Consider the following 19,310-nt stretch of genomic DNA (forward strand, 5'->3'; position numbering starts at 1 on the left):
AAGAATTTTTTAAACAAATGTTTTGAACGGAAAAAATAGATTTTTTTCATTTTGAAAAATGTTGAAAATATTTCCGTTTTTCTTCTTTAAGTCCAAAACAATTTGGCAAATCCAACCTGCTTTGTGAAACATCTTTGTTGCCAAATCTGCATTTTTCACAAATAATCCACTCCACAAACAAAGAGCAAACCAACTCCTCCACTCCTGTGCCCAGTTTTGGCCAAAAATTGCCACCCAGTATTACTGAATCACAACCCTGTGTCTTTATTATGTGGAATGACCAGGAGAAGCATAAAATGACAGACCCATAAACCCCTCCACACCTGAAGTCTGTTCCCCCTGCAAGAGCACCAGGTGCCCTGAGGGGCATGGATTTCACATCAAAATCCCCATCAGTACCCGGCCCAACCCAGGAATGCTAATGATCCAACCGGCAGACCTAATTCAATGATGAATCCTGGTCACGTGTTATCTGAGCCACATTGTGCATATGTTAAGACAACTGGAGTATGGGGAGCCCCTTCAAAATTCTACTGTATGATGCGCAGGGGAGTAATTACCTTCAGTCTAGCTAAACTCCCCTGCAATCTCAGGTGTGCATTATAGTCTCTTTCACTTTGTCTTACTCTCTTTTGTGCAGCATTCCTATGCACTGTTAATTAGTTGTGATGTTTCATCCTATAGGTGAAGTAATTCCCATATACTATACAGAAAACTTGCACAGTGATAAAAATTAAGATGAACCATGATAATTATTATAAAGAATATCAATATCATTCTATAACAAGGAATGATAAGTCTGAGAATGAAATAATCTCTGAAAAGAACTATCAGATTTCTTTTTCTGTAGTTTTTTTCTCCTCCTCGTATTTTTCAAACATCAGCTTACTTGCTATAAGCATATGTAGAGGTTTTAATACTCATGTATATCTCTTCAGAGATTATTGTAACCTTTGTTTACTGTTTGGCTCTCATGACTTTCTACTACAGAATATTTTTCTACTGACTGAATTTTTTTTAATATTTGTAAAAACCTCCATAAAGTAATCCTGATTACATTACATTTTCCTCTCCGGTAGTACATTTATCACACAGATGCTTTACTGTAGAGAATTGTATTTTTAAAAGCCTGTTGTTTTTCTTCGGGTCATTAGTGCAGTTCTACAAGAGCCAAACATTTTCAATACATATGGTGAATGCATACCAGATATCGCCTTTGGCCTCCTTTTACTGTAGGACAGCAACAGCAGCATTGCACTGCTCCAGAAAACTCTGATGCTCTGACCTGCTAACCCTCTTTTTGAGCTACTGGGTCACTTCTACTGTTATATCACATCAGAAAATCTCTCCTTTTTACTGATTGCTTGCTTTTGTTTCCCCCATATTGAAGAATGTGCTCTTTTCCCTTATGTTTTCTATGCCTGCTTTCCTAGAACATGGGCAGCCTCATTGAGCTCATCTTTAAGTAATATTTTTCTTCCCTGGAGGATGTATTTGTCAAGCAAATTAATTATAATTTGTTCAGGGAGAATAAAATCATATGTTGCTACAATGCCAGGTTGCCATCTCTCATTCTTCCATTGCTTTAAATTCTCTCAAGGACAGTCCTGATAATGAAGAAGTCATACTTTGATGAATTACCATTTAAGGTATAACATATGCACATTAAAAAATAGGTCTAAATATGTCATTTTTATGAAATCTCTCTTTTCCAGCAGTGGCTCCTATCTCCTAATTTTACAAATGGAAATCTAAGTGTAGATCTCATAATTGTCCATGGATCCATGGAATAAGTGGCAGGATAAAAATGAGTCACTCTCTCACTGCTAAATTCCAAACCAATGTAAGGAAAATTCTTTTTCCACCTCCCTCCTGCACAAAACATAAATAAATTGTTCATTGCAACATAATGTCACTAACACCAAAAACTTAGCAGTATCTATTACAACTCTAGAAATTCTTGTCCACCATATAGATGCCCAATCACTCTTTGAACATTGCTAACAAATTTTGGAAGAGATTAAATTTCATGCTTAAGCCAATCTCCAACTATGAGGGATTACTATTTCTTATTTGTCTTACCATTGCACATAGCCGTTCTGCACTTGGATCAGGAACCCATTGCACTGTGGGCTGTATAGAAAAAGAGATGGTCCCTGCCCCCAAAAGTTTACAATCTAAGTATAAAACAGGAGTTAACAGAGACAGAGGAGGACCAGAAAACAATGAGAAAATTGGTTAGCAAGGTAGGCAGTGAGTCTCAGCACAAGAGCAGCCTGCCCAGCAGCTGGGCTGTATGTAGGCACCACAGCAAAAGTGTGTCATATGGAGGAATTTTAATTAGATAATGAAGCAGTTTTCTAGATGTTTATAGGGAGCTTCTCCCAAGCATGAATGTGGCATGGGAGAAAGCATGAATGTGCTTGTTTAAAAATTTAACAAGTGAGCAGTGGGGACTGGCAACATGGGCTGATTGGAGTTGGGGAGTCAATATCCCCCCTCCCCTTTTAGTATCCTCTTAGAACCTAGACTCAGGCATGGGAGCTGGAGCCAGACGGGGGCATTTCTTAATAGCTCACATCCCCACCCACCCCCACCGTTCCCTAAAGGATCCTTGGGATATTCTCTGAATTTTACCTTATTTTTGCTTTTGTTTCATTTCCTGTTTGTCGGTCCCATCCCTCCCCCTGCCCCCACCAATTGCCTGCCTCCAAGAGCCTCCTCTGATTTAACTCCTTGCAGTCAGGCTGGATAATATCAAAATTCTCCATGTATGGCCAAAGCAAAGAGCTATGATGATGGTCTTTGCAGTAACATTCTGAATGGATAAGAGCAGGACAAGATTACATTTGTTTAGGCATAAGAAAAGGATGTTGAAGTAATCAAGCTATGACAATGAAGAGGACTGGACCAGAGTTTGAACTGAATGGATGGATAGGAAAGGTTATATCAGAGATGTTATACAGAAAGTTCCAGAAGTAGATGTAAGTCTAGATGAGAGGACCTAGAGAGGTCTGAGTCAAAGATGATGCCCAGGTTACGAGTGACAGGCAGGATGGTCTTGAAATCTTATCCTGCCCCTTAGCTTCTGTTACTCTGTCCTCTCCTAGTTCTCCTTCTACCTCTATAATTGCTCCTTCAAACATGTTCTTTGGAGAATCATCCTCCTCCAACTTTTTATTGGGGGGCTGGGGGGGTGTCCACTGGGCTCTGTCCTAGGTCCCCTTCTCTTCTCCCTCTACACCTTGTCCACAGGCACTGACTTTTTTTTTTGCCAGTGTGTGCTCCTCTCTACCCCCCTCTTCCCCATGCAAGCCTAAACTCATCTACAAACACAAAAATTCAACTACCATCTCCATGCTGAGAACCCACAAATGTATCTCTCTACTCCAGATCTGTCTCCTCCTGTTCAAACTAAAATCTCATCCCTTCCCTCTGACATCTTCTTCTGGATGTCCCCTCATGATGGCCACACTCAGAGATAGGATGTACAGAATTAGATGGAACATGGGTCTAATTCATTATGGCAATTCCTACATTCTTATGTTCCAAATTCTGTCCCATCTTGGCAGAAACTTGTATCTAAATCCAAACTTGGTAGCTCAGATGTGACAGTGACAGGCATTGCATAAAAACCTAAATAAAACATAGCTGAATAGTCTGTGTCCATCTCTAGTTTAAAAATAATCATTTTAGGACACAATGTAAATGTAAAATTCTTCTTCTATTTGTTTTGGTGTTATCACATATTTTATTGTATAAAATGGATGGTGTTCAGGTTGGTGGTGGAAATCATTACGTTTTTGACTAGCTCCCCTAAGGCAAGTTAGTTGGATTTATTCTCCAAATAAGAAGTGGCTTATAACAGCATGACAAAATGCTACTACACCACTGAAGAAACTCATCTCTTTAAAAACCTATTTCATGAAAAATTACTACAGGAAATAGCCTTTTTCGTGTGCAAAAGCAAGAGAAATCCTCAATACTTGAAGGCTCCTTAAGAAATGTTGTCCCAAAGTGTATTAGAATTTGTAATGTTTATTTCTTCCTAAAATATGGCTTTATTAAGTACAGTAATACATAGCAAAATCTGCATTCTAGTTAATTCTGGAAGATACAGTGAATGCCAATATTGGTATCAGTGTACTGTAATGAAAGAAACATCATCCCTAACGATTTCTACAGTTAACATGAATGCAGTTCACCAGCTTGTCAGAGATCAAAGATCAGCCTTCATCTTTCACCCTCCAGAATAGACTCTCTTATCACAAGTCCATAACATTACAGAATATTGCCTCTTACTGTTCATATTTAAATCCAGAAAAAACATCCCTTCTGATATCGACAGGAATATCCAATATACTTGCTATGATCACCTCCCCAGTGTAAGTCAAAGATACAGACTGCATATTCAATTTGAGGAAAAATTCAGTTCCATTTTAACAGTAATTACAAAAACAAACAAAAACCCCCTAAAGCCCCACCACAACACTGATGAAAAGCCTCTTTATAAACTTCAGTTTAGAGAACAGCATCAAAAAGGGGCTTTTAATGGAAGTGTGTTTGCAATTCTCTCTCAATAATATAGTAATCTCATCAGATTTAATAATTTCCATTTATTGAAAATAAATGCCAAGGAAAAGTTGAAATAACTTCTTCCCAATAGGAAGTCAAAATCATGTGGCAATTTTCTATTACAATTATATATATTTTTTTAAAAATTGCTAAAAACATTTATTAACTATTTGCAAATTCCCTGAAAACCACACTTTTATTAGGTCTGCAATAATCCTCTGTTTACATGTGACAGCTTCTCAGTGTCATCATGGAAGTTGTATTCACAACAGCAGAGACTTGTCCAATAGCGTAGGTCTGAGAGGATAATTTTGTCATAAATGTGTTCAAAGCTTGTCAAGCAGAGTGACAGTTGTTTATTTTAGATCAGTTGCAGTCTGATTTGCTTACAAAATATTGTGATGAAGTGGACAAGCCCCACACAAGACCAGGGGAGGAAAGTAAAAACAATTTCCCCTGGAGACAGAGGCTGAAGCCAGTCCTGCTCTGCCGCCTAGCTAGCAGTATCAAACCTAGAGAAAGTGCCTTCTGGCTGGAGTGGGGGCGGAAATGAAGGATAATGCTTCTAAGTTCTGCTACAGTGATGATCTTTGGCCTGAAGCAAAGAAAACCTGGCATCTCAGATGAGCATCCACACCTTGGTAGATGGCATGGACCAAACTTTTTATCATCTTCGCGTTCCTTTGCAAATAAAGTCAAGCTCCTGGAAGAGGCTTTACTTTGATCCATGCTCATACAGAGAATGTGGATTAAAAGCCACATTTCATTCAAACACTTAGGGTTTCCTAATACATCTTTAGTCAAATCAAGAACATTTGTCAGGTGTTTTAGTATAAGTGTTAACTTTAGGATATTTTCTTCTTGTTATTTAGTAACTAAAAGTGTAATAGTCAATTATGTAAGCAGGAATATCTACCCAACACATGAACCTACTCATTCTTGTCTTCACCATAACATTCTGCCTTTAGCTGAATTGGGGCTAAGCGAGTTCTAGACAAAAATAAATGAAAAAATCTGAAGATGTGTAGCCACTTCTCCACTTGTTCAAAGTGCTGAGTGAGTGAATTCTGGGAAACTCTGTATGCTGCAGTATGGCATATACGTTTTAAACGATAATTTATACACAAACAATATTTGAAAATAAACATGACTTAATATGGACAAGACTGAGGTGGTGATGATTGTGGGGAGCAACCAGATTATTTATCTGAGATTTGTCCACCTTTGTAACATTTGCAGCTTGAGGGTTCCATTAGTGTGACAGAATGTACCTGTGTTCACACCCTCATACTATTGTAATAATCTTTGTACAAATTATGCTTTTCGAAGTATCATTTGAAAACCTCATAATTCATTAGTCAATATTGTCCTGATAAAACGTACGTGGCAACATCACATTTGAAGTTATAAGAGACCACTGCATGGTTTTCTTAACAATGTTCCAAACTCAGATTGGCGAATAGGTCTGTCTCGAACAAAGGAATGTGTGTTCTGCTCAATTTGCATTTAAGCAGTAATCAGAGTCATCAAGCAGGAAGGGAAACAAAAGAAGCTCCAATAGGTGAGGAAAAAGCAGCAGGGAACATCCTTTCCTATATTTATTTATATTTATTTCCCCATGTTTATTCCTCCCCCTACACCGATCCTCACACCTTCTTGTCGACTGCTGCAAATGGACCATTTTGATTACCACTACAAAAAGTTTTTTTCTCTCCTGCTGGTAATAGCTCACCTTAACTGATCACTCTCATTAGAGTGTGTATGGTAACACCACTGTTTCATGTTCTCTGTGTGTACATCCTACTGTATTTTCCACTGCATGCATCTGATGAAGTGGGCTGTAGCCCACAAAAGCTTATGCTCAAATAAATTTGTTAGTCTCTTAGGTGCCACAAGTACTCCTGTTCCTTTCCTATAGACATTCTGACTCCTGAATCTCAGCTGGAAATGTTTCCCAAGTGGTTGGCTGACAGTATCAAAAGGAAGGATAAAACCCCCAATGAACCCCTCCCTCTTTCTCTTGCTGTCCTTTGATTCATGCACCAGAAGGGACAAAGGAAGCAGCCACTGAACTGGAGAAGGGATTCCGACCTAAGGTTTGATCAGTCAGGCTACTGAGAGCATGTGGTGAGAAAAACTTTGCTTTGAATTTAACATAGATTGTTAAGTTAGGCACCAGTTGTGTTTTATCTTTATTTTTCTTATAATCATTTCTGACTTAAAACTACTCACTTAAAATCTCGCTCTTTGTGGTTAAATAAACTTGTTTTATAATCCAGTGTGTTTAAACTAAACTGTCTGAGAAACTCCATTTGGGGTAACAAGGTGTGTGCATAATATTTCTATGAAAGAAATATGGACCTTATATGAATTTGTATTGTCCGGGAGAGGGCTGGGCAATACAAGACATATTTTTTGGGGAAAATCTAAGACTAGCAGTATGTTGGTGTCATCCTGCTGTATAACCTTGACTGAAGGGCCAATGTGTGGCTGGTTGGCTGCAGCACATACACAGACACAGCTGGGAGTGATTTAAATACTGGAGGCTGTTTGTGAGCAGTCCAGTCTGGAGGCTACAGAAGTAAAGCATTGTAACTTGAACCCCAGGTTAGAGGGCTGGGGTGACACAGCTACTCAAGAGACTGGATTGTACCCTGGATATGTCAGTTAGATATGCTGATCAAATAGTAACAACTGCCAAGATAGCTTTATTTTCATCTGAACCTGGTCCTTGAATATGAATCTCTCTTTGTGATCCACATCTTTGTTACCTCCAAACTGGATTACAGCAAGTGTTCTGCAGAGGCCTATGCTTGAAAACAGAGGTGGTGCAGACTACAACTAAGAAGATTTTTAACTGCAGTATCATAGCATGAACACATGGTACCAGTGCTTTGGGATCTACACTGGCTGCAAACAGCCTTCCAGGTGGAGCTTAAACTATTGGTTTTGACCTATAACATCTTGAACATCCTTAGTGCCCATCCATCCTGAGGGCTTGCCTCCCCTCCCTGAGTTGGTATTAGCAGAAACACTAAAGTTGTGTTTTGTGAAGGAGCTGGTGGCAGAGCATTCTCTCCAAAGGCCCCTTGACTTTGTAAGTCCCACCATCCCACTGGGCTGAAATAAAACAAATGTATCATCCCTTCAGGACATGCTGCTACATCCAACCTTTTGATCATTTTCAACTGCAGATATGGCTGTGAGCTGGAGCTGGCAATTTGATTCGGTTAATAACATTTTTGCTACCTGGTAGCTGTATGTATTGCTGTGGGATTTTATTTTAATTTATTTTTAATTTTTGCAATTTGCCTGTAAATCATTGCAATGGTACATAGTGGCCTCATCTTGTATCTCTCTATGAAGAAGTGCAGTGGCCTAAAGACATGGACAAGAGAAACATGAAGACCATACATAGATACAGTAAGATACAGAATGGGATCCCATCTGTTGTGTTGTTGCAACAGTTAAATAAAAGTATTTAACTGAAACCTGTTACTTCCTGCTTCCATACTAGTAACAGAAAACAAAGTTCTTCATTTTAGCATTAAATCCCTGGTACAACAAAAGACCTGAGTAAACTGATATATTTTGCACTGCATTTCAAATGTCATAAAAGCCAGCCTTTGGCAGATTGCAGTGAGTCATGAGTCAAGGACCATCAGCTAATACTACTGTGTCCCTATAACTGGAGTTTAACTTTTGGATAGAAGCTGGTTTCAGTTTTTTGTCAAAATTTCACTTGGACCAACATTTTCCAGCTAGCTCTACTCTTGGCACAGACAGAAGCAGCTTGCCACTTAAAGCACAATTACTGTGACTGTCTCAGACACCTCTAGATACCAATGTAGGGTCCTTCTAGGACTTCACATATAATCACCAACATCTTGAGCAATCAAGAAGCAAATATAGACCTCCAATCCGAGGTCTTATGTACTTACATCCAGTTGATTTTACTGATGAGAGCAGCTATAATCTATAGTAATTAATATTGTATTTCTATAAACACACTGGTAATGGTTAGTTGATTTTTTTTTTAAATTCTCCCCTTGATTCATTTTGGTAGAATAATAAATACATTTTAACAGTAAAATATCTTACACTTCAGTTCCTGTTGTTTTGTATAGAATCAATATGAAAACAGATAAGTTAAGTAAACAGAGCTCCATAAGACACAAATATGACCAAAACAAACTGTTCTGAAGTAGAGTTATTTTATGCAGATGAGATTTAAGAGCCTCTCAGGAAATCAACAGATAGGGGGGAAAAAGATGAGAACCTGGACAATATCCAATCCCTCTGAACAATCTGAAAGGCAACTGGATTCTTTTTTAAAAGGTTGAAGGAAGGAAACTTGCAGGGATATTTCCTCCTCCCATTTTTGCAATCATATTTCTGCTCCAATCCCCTCTACATCCCACAACAGCAGCATTCTCTGCTATACCATGCCCTACCTATAGAAAATGTTCTTGTATTGGATTGTGTATGGAAATCGAAATACAAAGAGTCAGAGTACTGCAGCTAACCTGTAACTCATTTTTCTACTCTTAATCCATTCTTCCTTTCTAAAGGCTTCAATTCCCTGACCTCTCACTCATTTTCTACCTCAAACCCTTCATCTTTTTCCTTCTCCTCCCACTTAACATCTCATCACCTTACTTTTCCAACCTTTCAATTTTCTTGTGAGTGAAATGGTCTGTAGCTTTTCTGCTTTTAAGAAAATTATCATCATCTTCATCCTTTTGATTTTAAGGTTTACATCCCGGCTGCATATAGTGCAAAGGTGTACATTTCTACCAAGCTAGCAAGTCTAGTAGTTAATTTAACTGCAGCATAAAGGCATAGAGTATGTTATCTTTTCTTTAATATGAATAAGAATTAAGTTACCAATATCATATCAGAACGTTTGCTGTTTACTTTGTCCTTATGTGTGTTAATAGATAGAAGAATAAGGTATCCCATTTTTAAATAACATATCCATTCTTATATTAAGTATTAAATGTGAACAAATAATTATATTATTTTATTATTGGCATTTCACCTCTTATTTTAACTCAAACCCCTTTCTTCCCTTTATATTTAACATATGTTTAAGTATTAAAAGTATACAACATAAACATGAAATGCTTTAACCTACCAGTGATTTCACATGTCCAAGAAGAAATCAGAATTGCCATAGGAACCAGGCTCGAATTACTTGACTAGTATAATGTGTTCTCAGAACAACTCCTCTGACAACAAATCTCAGCAACATTTTGTTGTCAATCTCCATATACTATATTAAAAATGGATTAATATAGACTTGCAGGCTAGGGGATGCCCAAACCTGGAAACAAATTTTTCTTATAGAATAATTCCTATTCTATTGACTAAATGTTGTGTGTTGTTTGAGGAAATGTTCTGGAAAAAAAATCAAGGATAGGTTGAATAAAAAGTATTTAAAATGCTGTTAAAATCTAAACTGTTGACAGCTTTCCATCTGTTCAACTTCCATTTTCAAATCAACATGAAAGTTTAGAGTCTGATGCACTTGAAATTGCAGATAAACTAAAATTTAAGATCAAGTATACATTTGCAACAAAGTATCACCCTCCCACCCTTGTATTATTGCAATCTAAAAATTTAAACACCCCCCGGCTCCTCCTCCCACACAAACACACTACTTACTTGCTTTGTTTTTCCATGCTGGCTACCCTGAGACTTTCCCAACGAGAATTAAGCAGATTCATTTGTTCTTGGATTTCATTTTCTTCATCATCTGAAAGCTTCCCAACTGTTATAAGTTGACTCCCCACTTGCAAAACATTACCAACACGACCCTGGTGAGCTGTTAATTCCATCATAAAGCCCTGAAAATAAAAGAAAAGTAAATCTTAATTAAGATTACAAGGAAGAGGGATACTTTGTAGAAATATCTTCAATTCCACATATTTTCAACAACAAATTAAGTTGGTTTAAAAATTCATTTTAACTTTGTAACCCAATGTAAAAATAAACACCTTCACCTTGTGTAAGAGGCAAGGTCTCCAGTGCTAAATTTAAAGCCTCCAAACCCAAATGGAAAAGGAAAGAACAGAGACTGACAATAGTGCCGGTGACATTTTTATGATTTTGATCTTAATGTACCATACAAAAAGATGAACAACAATTAATAGATGATGAAGCAGTGTTTGCACTGGTTTCTCAGTCTCTGTGGTTCACATATACCTCGTGGGTGTGAAACTGCTCTTTGACTTCTTCTACATCACTGGATATATCTCCTTGTGCTTGTAATGCATCTTCAGTAGAGAGAAGCCATGTGAGTACTTCTTCTAAAGCTGTTTGGTAGCTGTCCAGGTCCACTTCTACCTCCATCAGGGAACTGCCAAATGACCTGTCTTCAGGAGTGTCCAAATACTGATCAAAAATAAAAATAAGAATTTTGGCATTAAGCAGAGGCTAATTGAACAAACAGCTACATTAGATGAATAAATAGAACGCCTTCCTCTTAATTCTGTACAACAATCCTCTTTTTTACATAAGAACTTTGATAAATGGAGGATCTGGTGCAGTGTAAAGGTGACTATTTGAAGTCAGTAAAGTAAGGACTATGAAAAAAATCAGCTACATTCAGAAACAGACTAAATTAATGTTTTGTCCTAGAGCTCATGTTTTTCTACATTTAGAAGAGTTATTACACGACATGAAAAGTTAAAGTTACACGTATGGTGTATTCTTCAGTCAGTATTTTAAAAAGAAGTAGAAATGAAAAAAACTATCACCTGTCATTCAAGCTCTTTAAAATGACAGAAATATATTTAATTTCTATAGCATCTTGCATAACTACACCATCCTAAATGGTTTACATAGCAGTGAACTGCATGTTGGTATTGTATCACCAGCATGCAGACAAACTGAGGCAAATGCAATATTAAACACTTTAAATATTGTTTTTAATATATGCAATGGTGGGTTAGACTAATCTGCAGAGTATCATTTATCCAAGATCACATTATAAAGTTCACACAAGTCACCAGACCAAAAAAAAAATCCAGGAAAAAGTATCCACTACTATTATTATTCACTTCCCCTCTAGGGCCACCCACACATCTGCTCTCAGTCAAGTGCCATTTACAAGCAAATACTTCATGCCACCATGCTGCAGGATACAGAAAGAACGAACAGTAACAAGCAACATTAAGTAGTCATTGTCCCTTTCACCCACTCCACTGGAGAAACTGTTATGAGACCAAGGTAAGAAATAAGGGGCTTGCTGAAGATGGTTTCACCTAATTAGTGAACAAGCTGTAGAGAAGGAAAAAGTAAATCTGATAGCAAATTAGGAGAATAATGATTTGTTTTCATCTTGCTTTTATCATGAAGGATTCCAAAGGTCTTTTAAAAACTGATAGAGTACTATATAGTAATCACTTCTACTGACATGCAGACATCTATGGCAGCAATAAGAGATAGGAACTGCTTAAACTATGCACAGTGATTTCGGATTAAAAGTGAAGGCTTCCTTATCCAACTGAAATTAAAGGGGGGATTTAAAGTAGGCAGAATGCAATTACTCAGATTGAAATTTGGCAGCTCCACCCTAAGAAAAAGTGCCAAAGGATCTTTACAGAGAACAAGTGATTAATGTAACTTTGGCATTACATCCCAGCCAAAAAAAGACAGCACCAATAATAAGCTGCCAATATTTTATGAAGAGGATCCCACAAACATTTTCCTCAGTAATGTATGAAAACCCTATGTTTCAGAGGCATATGTCCAGCAAGAAAGCAGAGGCAAACAACCGATTAGTTTGTTTTCTAGCTTCAACAAAATACTGTCTCATAACAAAGGAAAGAGGTAACAAATAAGTATCCAAACAATTCCAGCTACCAACTAGCTCTGATAGTGCTTATCTTATACATATCAAGATATCACATCCCAAGTTGAAATGATGCAGGAAGGGAAGAATACTAATCTTTGTTTGCAGTAATGAGTCTCTATGAAAAGAGATCATGCATCATCATTATTATATCAGCAGTTACTCTCCTTCTTCTGTGAAAATGTGGAATATTCCCATCTCACCTGTGAAGCATTAGATAAATATATCAAATTCTAGCGAAACGGAGGAGAGAGACTAAGAGGTCAAAGGGTTAGTTACAACATACTGGACAAGTTTCCCATCTGACAACTCTTCTCTCCATAGATCCAAAATGAATTATTTTCTGAGTTGTGTTAAAAGGGCAGAATTTAAAATGCACTGTCAACTCTTACTCCACTGAAAGGATATTTTTGAAAGCAAAGTGCTCCTAGTCATTTTGATCAAACTTCTTCATTCTCTCAGTTTCCCATAAATATCTCATGAAACAGTAAATATTGACTTTGATTTCAGGGTCAACAGGTGATCTGCATATAGTACAGTCAAAGCAAAATGACAGCTCCAGCCACACACACAATCCAAAAGATAACTGAACCACACTCAAAACTCAACATAAAGAGGAGGAAGAAGTTGAGCAGGTAATTGGCATGTGGTGGACCACAGCAGTCACCCTGACCCCAGGGAACTGGAAAGTGTCGTTTAGGGCAGACTGTATTGGAATTGTGAGCTATCACTGCAAGAACTGGGGGGGGGGTGCGCACGCGAGTGTGAGAAGAGGAAAGCAGTTCTGGTCCTGCTTGCAGGCTAGGGGATGCTTTGCAGAGAACCATGCAAGCATCAGTCATTTAACATGGAGTCATGTTAAATGTAAGGTAAGGCAAGTTGTGCCTCTTTTAGGGAGCAGCCTGCTTTTTGTCTGTTTTTGGGTTCTTGCACATGATCGCTCTGAATTCTTAGAAACCAAGTAGTGTTATGTTGCAAATTTCCAGCAAGAGCATTCAATATTTTTATTTAACTTCTGTGTGTATGCTGTGTAACGTAACACAAACCAGCTAGCCGTCCAATCAGGGCCACATAGGGGACTAGACAGTCTCACTTCCTGCACTAGCTGACCACGAAAGGAGGAAGATTTCTTACGCACAGTGGAAAGAGACTTGATGTCCTCTTCCCTGCTGGCCCAAGCAGATGTCCCACCTTAGTAAGTAAGGTGGACATGTGTCATTTTTATGCACATAATTTTCCTTCAGATCTTAGCCAGAAACAGATTGGGAAGGGCTGAAATGCTGACTAGCTGGCCCCAATAGTAGCAGGAAGTTTTAAAGATCTTCTAGAAAAGTCTGCTTTCAGGAGACTTCCATCCCATTTTTTCCAGACTCAGGAAGATTTTTTTACATTTTGAAAAGCATCCCAATTTTTTCAGTTTTTCTCCAAAGGGAACCCAGACTATAAACCCTTTGAGTTTCACTCATCCCTAGATATGTTAAAAAAAAATCCGCAAAAAGTAATGCTGTAAAAAGGACTCACATTTAAGGACTTAGAATATGAAGAGAGGAAGGAAAAAAAAAAGCCCTTTACATTCGGTCAAGATTAGAAGACCCCCAAGGACTATTAATGTTTAAATTAAAATTTTAGGAGAAAGAATATAAGACCTATGACCTTCAGAAACTTCAAAAATCAGACAGGCTTGGTAGCTGTTTCAATTGATTCATAGAGTTTAAAGATGGAAAGGATAGTCCCACCTGCTTTGAGCTTCTGCTTGAAATATTTTGCACTTCTCTCCGATTGTATGATACATGATCCCAAAGTAAAAAAAGAACAGACTCATGTCAGTAAGCACTGCAGAGTATTTTACAGAGTTCATAAGCAGAATTCCTTATTTTCAAAAATAATTTTATCCCTAAACACGTAGGGCCCAATTCCACCACCCTCACTCATATTGCATAGTTTCTTCCTCTACAAGCAGTCTCTTTGGGAAGACTATCTACTCATCATAAGGGTGGCAGAACTGGACTCCGCTTAAATTCAGAAAAATCTACCTGTAGCGAACTTATCTTTATAATGAAATAAAATAGAAGTCTCCTTATTTTTGCCCCAATACATTGCAATGAAAAATTCCAATTCCATCCAATAAAGTCAGATGTAGAACAAAAAAAGAAAATGGACTTCACTATATAAAAGTCCTACTCTACAATGGCAGAATGAAATATTTTAATGTATTTTAATGCATGGGCCCAAATTCCAGAAAGGAATCTACAGATTGGAAGGATTCCCATTGAAACCAGTGTGACACTGAAATCATAAGGGTCAGCTTGTTCAAATCCCTTTGCAGGATTAAATATGAACATACACATTATACAAACAGATATATATACACACCTACACTCAAACTAGGCTATAGCATGGCATATTGTTAAAGTTGCCTTACTCTTTGTAGTATAAAACCCTGTTTTCAGTGGCTTATAACTTTGCCAGGCTTTAACTGGGTTGAAATTTTCCGTGCCTCATGTCTGCCTCAAGTACAGTGACCAGATGTCCCAATTTTATAGGAACAGTCCTGATTTTTGGGTCTTATATAGGCTCCTACTACTCCTCCCCCACCCTCTGTCCCAATTTTACCACATTTGCTGTCTGGCCACCCCAGCTTCAAGCTCAGTGTTTCTGAAAAGTTTCAGCCACAATGGTTTTGCATTTTCCAAAAATGAGGCTAGTGAAAAGGAGGTTGTTTTGCCTGTGTTCAAATTTTTGGTCAACCTTTTCTTCGAAAAGCTCTAATACCCTCATGCTAAGTAGCAAGGACTTAACATTTGACAGGAGGTGCCTTTGGTTGTCTCTGTGAAAACATGAGTGAATTTGAGCAAGTTATAAGCCCTGAGTGTGGGAATCACAGTTCACACATGTTGAACAGAGATTTATTTTATTTATTTATTTATTTATATTTTAGCAGCTTAAATCCCCAGAATATTCCATCCACGCTGAAAATGCTCCAGCCTGTGGTTGAGCAGAACTTTCCCTGCCATTGTAGCCTTTGGGCTTCTTCAGACTATGCCAGCTCATGGCCCCTGCCTGAAGAGCAAGGAGCCTGAATGAATGGAGAGGGGACAAGAGCTGTATGAATGAAGAAGGAAATTGCAACAAGGAGCCTGGGCAGAAGTGACTGGGCCTGGAAACTCACAGGTGCAGAGGGAAACTGGAATTGGAAGCGTAGTGGACTGAAACAGGCTGGAAAAGAACATCGGGACTGGGGGCAAAGGAGGGAAATTGAAAGATTGGAAATTTTGAGTGTTTGACTTTGCAACCTGAATAATGTTCTTTTGATGTAGTGTGTGTGTGTGTGTGTTTTTATGTTTTACACACACACACAAATATTTTACATAGAAATAGTCTCAGCACTGACGTTTGGTTTTATAAGAAATAGTTGTCTGACCTTTTATTTATCATCAAGTTGTCATAAACAGTTAGTTAAGGGTTAAGGTTTTTGTCTACCTGTAAAGGGTTAACAAGCAGTACCTGTGGACACCTGACCAGAGGACCAATGAGGGACAAGATGTTTTCAAATCCCTGTGGAGAGAAGTTTTTTTCCTGTTCTTTGTTTGAGTCTCTCTCTCTTGGGAATTAAGAGAGTCCAGACATCTTAATCAAGTCCTCCCAGGTTTCTGCAATAAATTCTTCTATTCAAGCTAGTGAGTATTAGCAAGGAAATAGTATTCTTATACTTTTATTTCTGTATTTGCAATTCTGTGTTTTGCTATAGAATTTCTTTAAGTCTGTACTGTGATTGCTTTTACTGAGAAAGAAGGGAGGGGGAATTCCCTCCAGAGATTGATAAGTTTAGACCCTGTATATTGTTCCACCTTGGTTACAGAGACAGTGACTTTCTTTTTTATTCTTTAATAAATTCTTTTCTATTAAGGACTTGGTTGGTCTTTCCTTGGGTGGATTCTCAGGGAAAGAGGAGGGAGGTATCCCTCTGTAGTTAGATCCCAGTGTCTCTCCTAGGAAAAGGGAGGGGGGAGAAAGCAGGGGGAATGGTTTATTTCTCCTGGGTGTAAGAACTCCATGGATTTGGGGCTCTTGGGATCCCCTAGGATTTTGGGGGAAGGATTGTGTCCCAATCCACGTACCTGATTGGGTGGTGGCAGCTTTTACTAGATCTAAACTAGGATTTTAGTTTAGAGGGAAACCAAGGCAGGTCCCCACATTGGAACCCAACAGCTCTAAGTGGTGGTGAGACCTATGACAAAGTCTACCCAACCATGAATTTCTTTAGTTAGGTACTGTTTTTTTCACTCTAGAAATATTGTTTTGCTTATATTTGCGTATCAGTGTTGACATTTTTAGTCCACTAAATCCTTTATGCTGACTGTAAAACCTTTGATATTCAAAATATTCCTGAAGACAGCAATATTTACATTTTCTTCTGTAAATAAAATAATTTTCCACTCAGTAATTTAAAGTCAGGGCTCCAGAAGGTTATCACTAACATGACTCTGAGCATACAAGCATTAAACCAGCTTTTGTGATTGAACAGAACTCTTTTCAACATAAGACCATTGTAAATTTACCAGTTTGGTATGGTTAAAAATGTCTAATCTAACCAATGTTATATGTAGTGTTGTTGTTGTCGTCATGTCAATCCAAGGATATGAGACACACAAGGTGAGTAAGGTAATATATTTTACTGCATCAACTTCTGATGGTGAAAGTGACAAGCTTTCCAACTACACAGAGCTATTTTTCAGGACTGGGAAAGGTACTCAGATGGAACAGAGACTTTAGCATAAGTAGTTAGCACATATTCTAAAGGGGCAATTCAAGCTGAAGTGGCCCACTAGCACCCTCATAGATTTCCACAATAACTTCAGCCACCACCACCTGTCCATTAAACTCTCTCTGGAACACTACTACAAACAAACTTCCTGGACATCACGATCAGCTTCAACTATGGAATCCTACAGACAACTATATACAAAAAACCAATGCATCACCACACCTAACTTCATCAATCCAGAAACCAACCCAAACATTCCAAGAAATTTGCTATCTATAGCCAGGCACTCATACCACAGAATAGGCTCCAAAGAGAAAGTCCAGAATATACACCTTAACACCCTCAAAACTGCCTTCATCAAACAAGGACACTCCAGCAGAGAAGTACCTTGCCGCATGGAACAGGTCACTCAAATACCCCGAGAGAACCTGCTCAATACAAAAATAAAAGCTCCTCCCTACCACCCCCCCTTAGTTGTCACCTACCACCCCACACTGGAACTCATATGGGGTGTCAAACAACTAAAACCCATATTCAATGGGGATCTCAACCTGAAAAATCTTTCCTGAACCCCACAATGTGATGGGAATAAATAAATGAAATGGAACTTGAGAAGTAACACTGTAACACATTATACCTTAAAATGTTTATAACACTTAGGGCCAGGAAGGTGGGAAACTGTGAAAGAACATGGGCTTATTTGAATGTTGTTGTTTTTTTAATCCTATTTAAATAGAAAGCTTGTGTCCAAACCCACCATACTGTAATTTCTATTTTGTTAGAAAAAAATATCTGAAGTAAATAAGCAAGCTTTTCTTTACAGAACAGGACATGCCCCCACCATTTCAACTGACTGATTCTGTTTTTGGATGCACACCCTTTATAGAGATGTCACAGGGTAAGCACAAATGAAAAATGACTATAATGAAATACTATAGTACTGAGTGTGGAATCCCCCCCCAAAATACAGTCAAATGAAATCCTTACTAAACGAAGCAGAAATATTGTACGAATCAGAGTCTTTAACATTTGCAATTCATCAGGATTCAGACCCACCACAAGAGATTCAAACTCTCAAAGACTCTCCAATGAATCCAAACTGACTAGGGCCTATTTCTAAATACTTAATTTTGAACAGTCTCCTTAGAGTCAAAGGATTTTAAATTACATACTATATCAATGTACTATCCCGGCTCTCCCCATTTTTGTGTTTAAAAAGGAGGGACAAAAACAACATTACTTGCCAGTTTCATTCTATGCTCAATGGGAAAGAAAAGAGCAACAATGTTGGGAACAGGAATGGAGAGGTGTTACAAAACTCTGACTTTTATGACTAGCCACAGCTGATGGATCTAGTATGGAAATTATTAAACCTTAAAAAAAATGCTTTAAGTTTAGTGACAGTGAATTTCTTCAGTCAAAAATCATTCACATATTCTGAGAGCAGTTTCTATTCTCCATCTGTGCATCTTTAAGCTCTCCCCAATGTGACTGATATAGAGTCTCTGAATGTACCAGTTAAGTTTGTATCTGGACTGAATAACACATTGATCTGAATTTGAAAGCTGCCCCTGGGACATGTTATTTTTTATTTCAATTAAACACCGCTTTCCTAGCACAATCAAAAGTTATGAATTATAATGAAAAGTTACCAATCCTCACTGGGTAAAATTATTTTTCCATACTTTTATAGAAGCATAAAAATGTAAAAGATATAAGTAATTAGCTGTATAATTACCTATTTTATTGAACAGTACCATGCCCCAAGGTCAACTTTCAAATACATTATAAGTATTTACTTTTATGCCTTTGTGAATATATTATAGCAACTCAAACACTTCGCAAGATAGTTTGAGGATATACTGTATTTCATCTTTTGTCACTTGTACAAAAATGAAAAAAAATTACTTTTATCCATTGATGCCCATTATTATTATTCTTCACTCACCAAAATTTAACTCTGCTGATCAGTATCTCTCATATCTCACATTGGAGAAAGTGCATGATGGTGGGAGGTAATATAAGAATGTCACAGTTTACAAATACCAACTAGTAAATTTGAATTCCTCCAACATGATTCATTTAAAAACAACAGTTTTGGTTGACCCTCAA

The 19,310-nt window shown here is 37.8% G+C and overlaps 1 protein-coding gene across 16 annotated transcripts in view; it reads right to left on the reverse strand.

Annotated features, from left to right (window-relative positions):
* Positions 1-19,310, reverse strand: part of DMD (dystrophin) — a 2,035,724-nt gene that overhangs the window by 1,303,023 nt on the left and 713,391 nt on the right. For all 16 annotated transcript variants that reach the window (XM_039486264.1, XM_039486496.1, XM_039486317.1 and 13 more), the window contains 2 exons: positions 10,783-10,971; positions 10,243-10,424 (listed from right to left, as the gene is read on the reverse strand). In XM_039486264.1, the coding sequence (XP_039342198.1) occupies positions 10,243-10,424; positions 10,783-10,971 (371 nt within the window). The remainder of the gene's footprint in view (positions 1-10,242; positions 10,425-10,782; positions 10,972-19,310) is intronic.

Source organism: Mauremys reevesii, linkage group 1 (genome assembly GCF_016161935.1).
Source record: "Mauremys reevesii isolate NIE-2019 linkage group 1, ASM1616193v1, whole genome shotgun sequence".
In the NCBI taxonomy this organism is placed as follows: domain Eukaryota; kingdom Metazoa; phylum Chordata; order Testudines; family Geoemydidae; genus Mauremys; species Mauremys reevesii.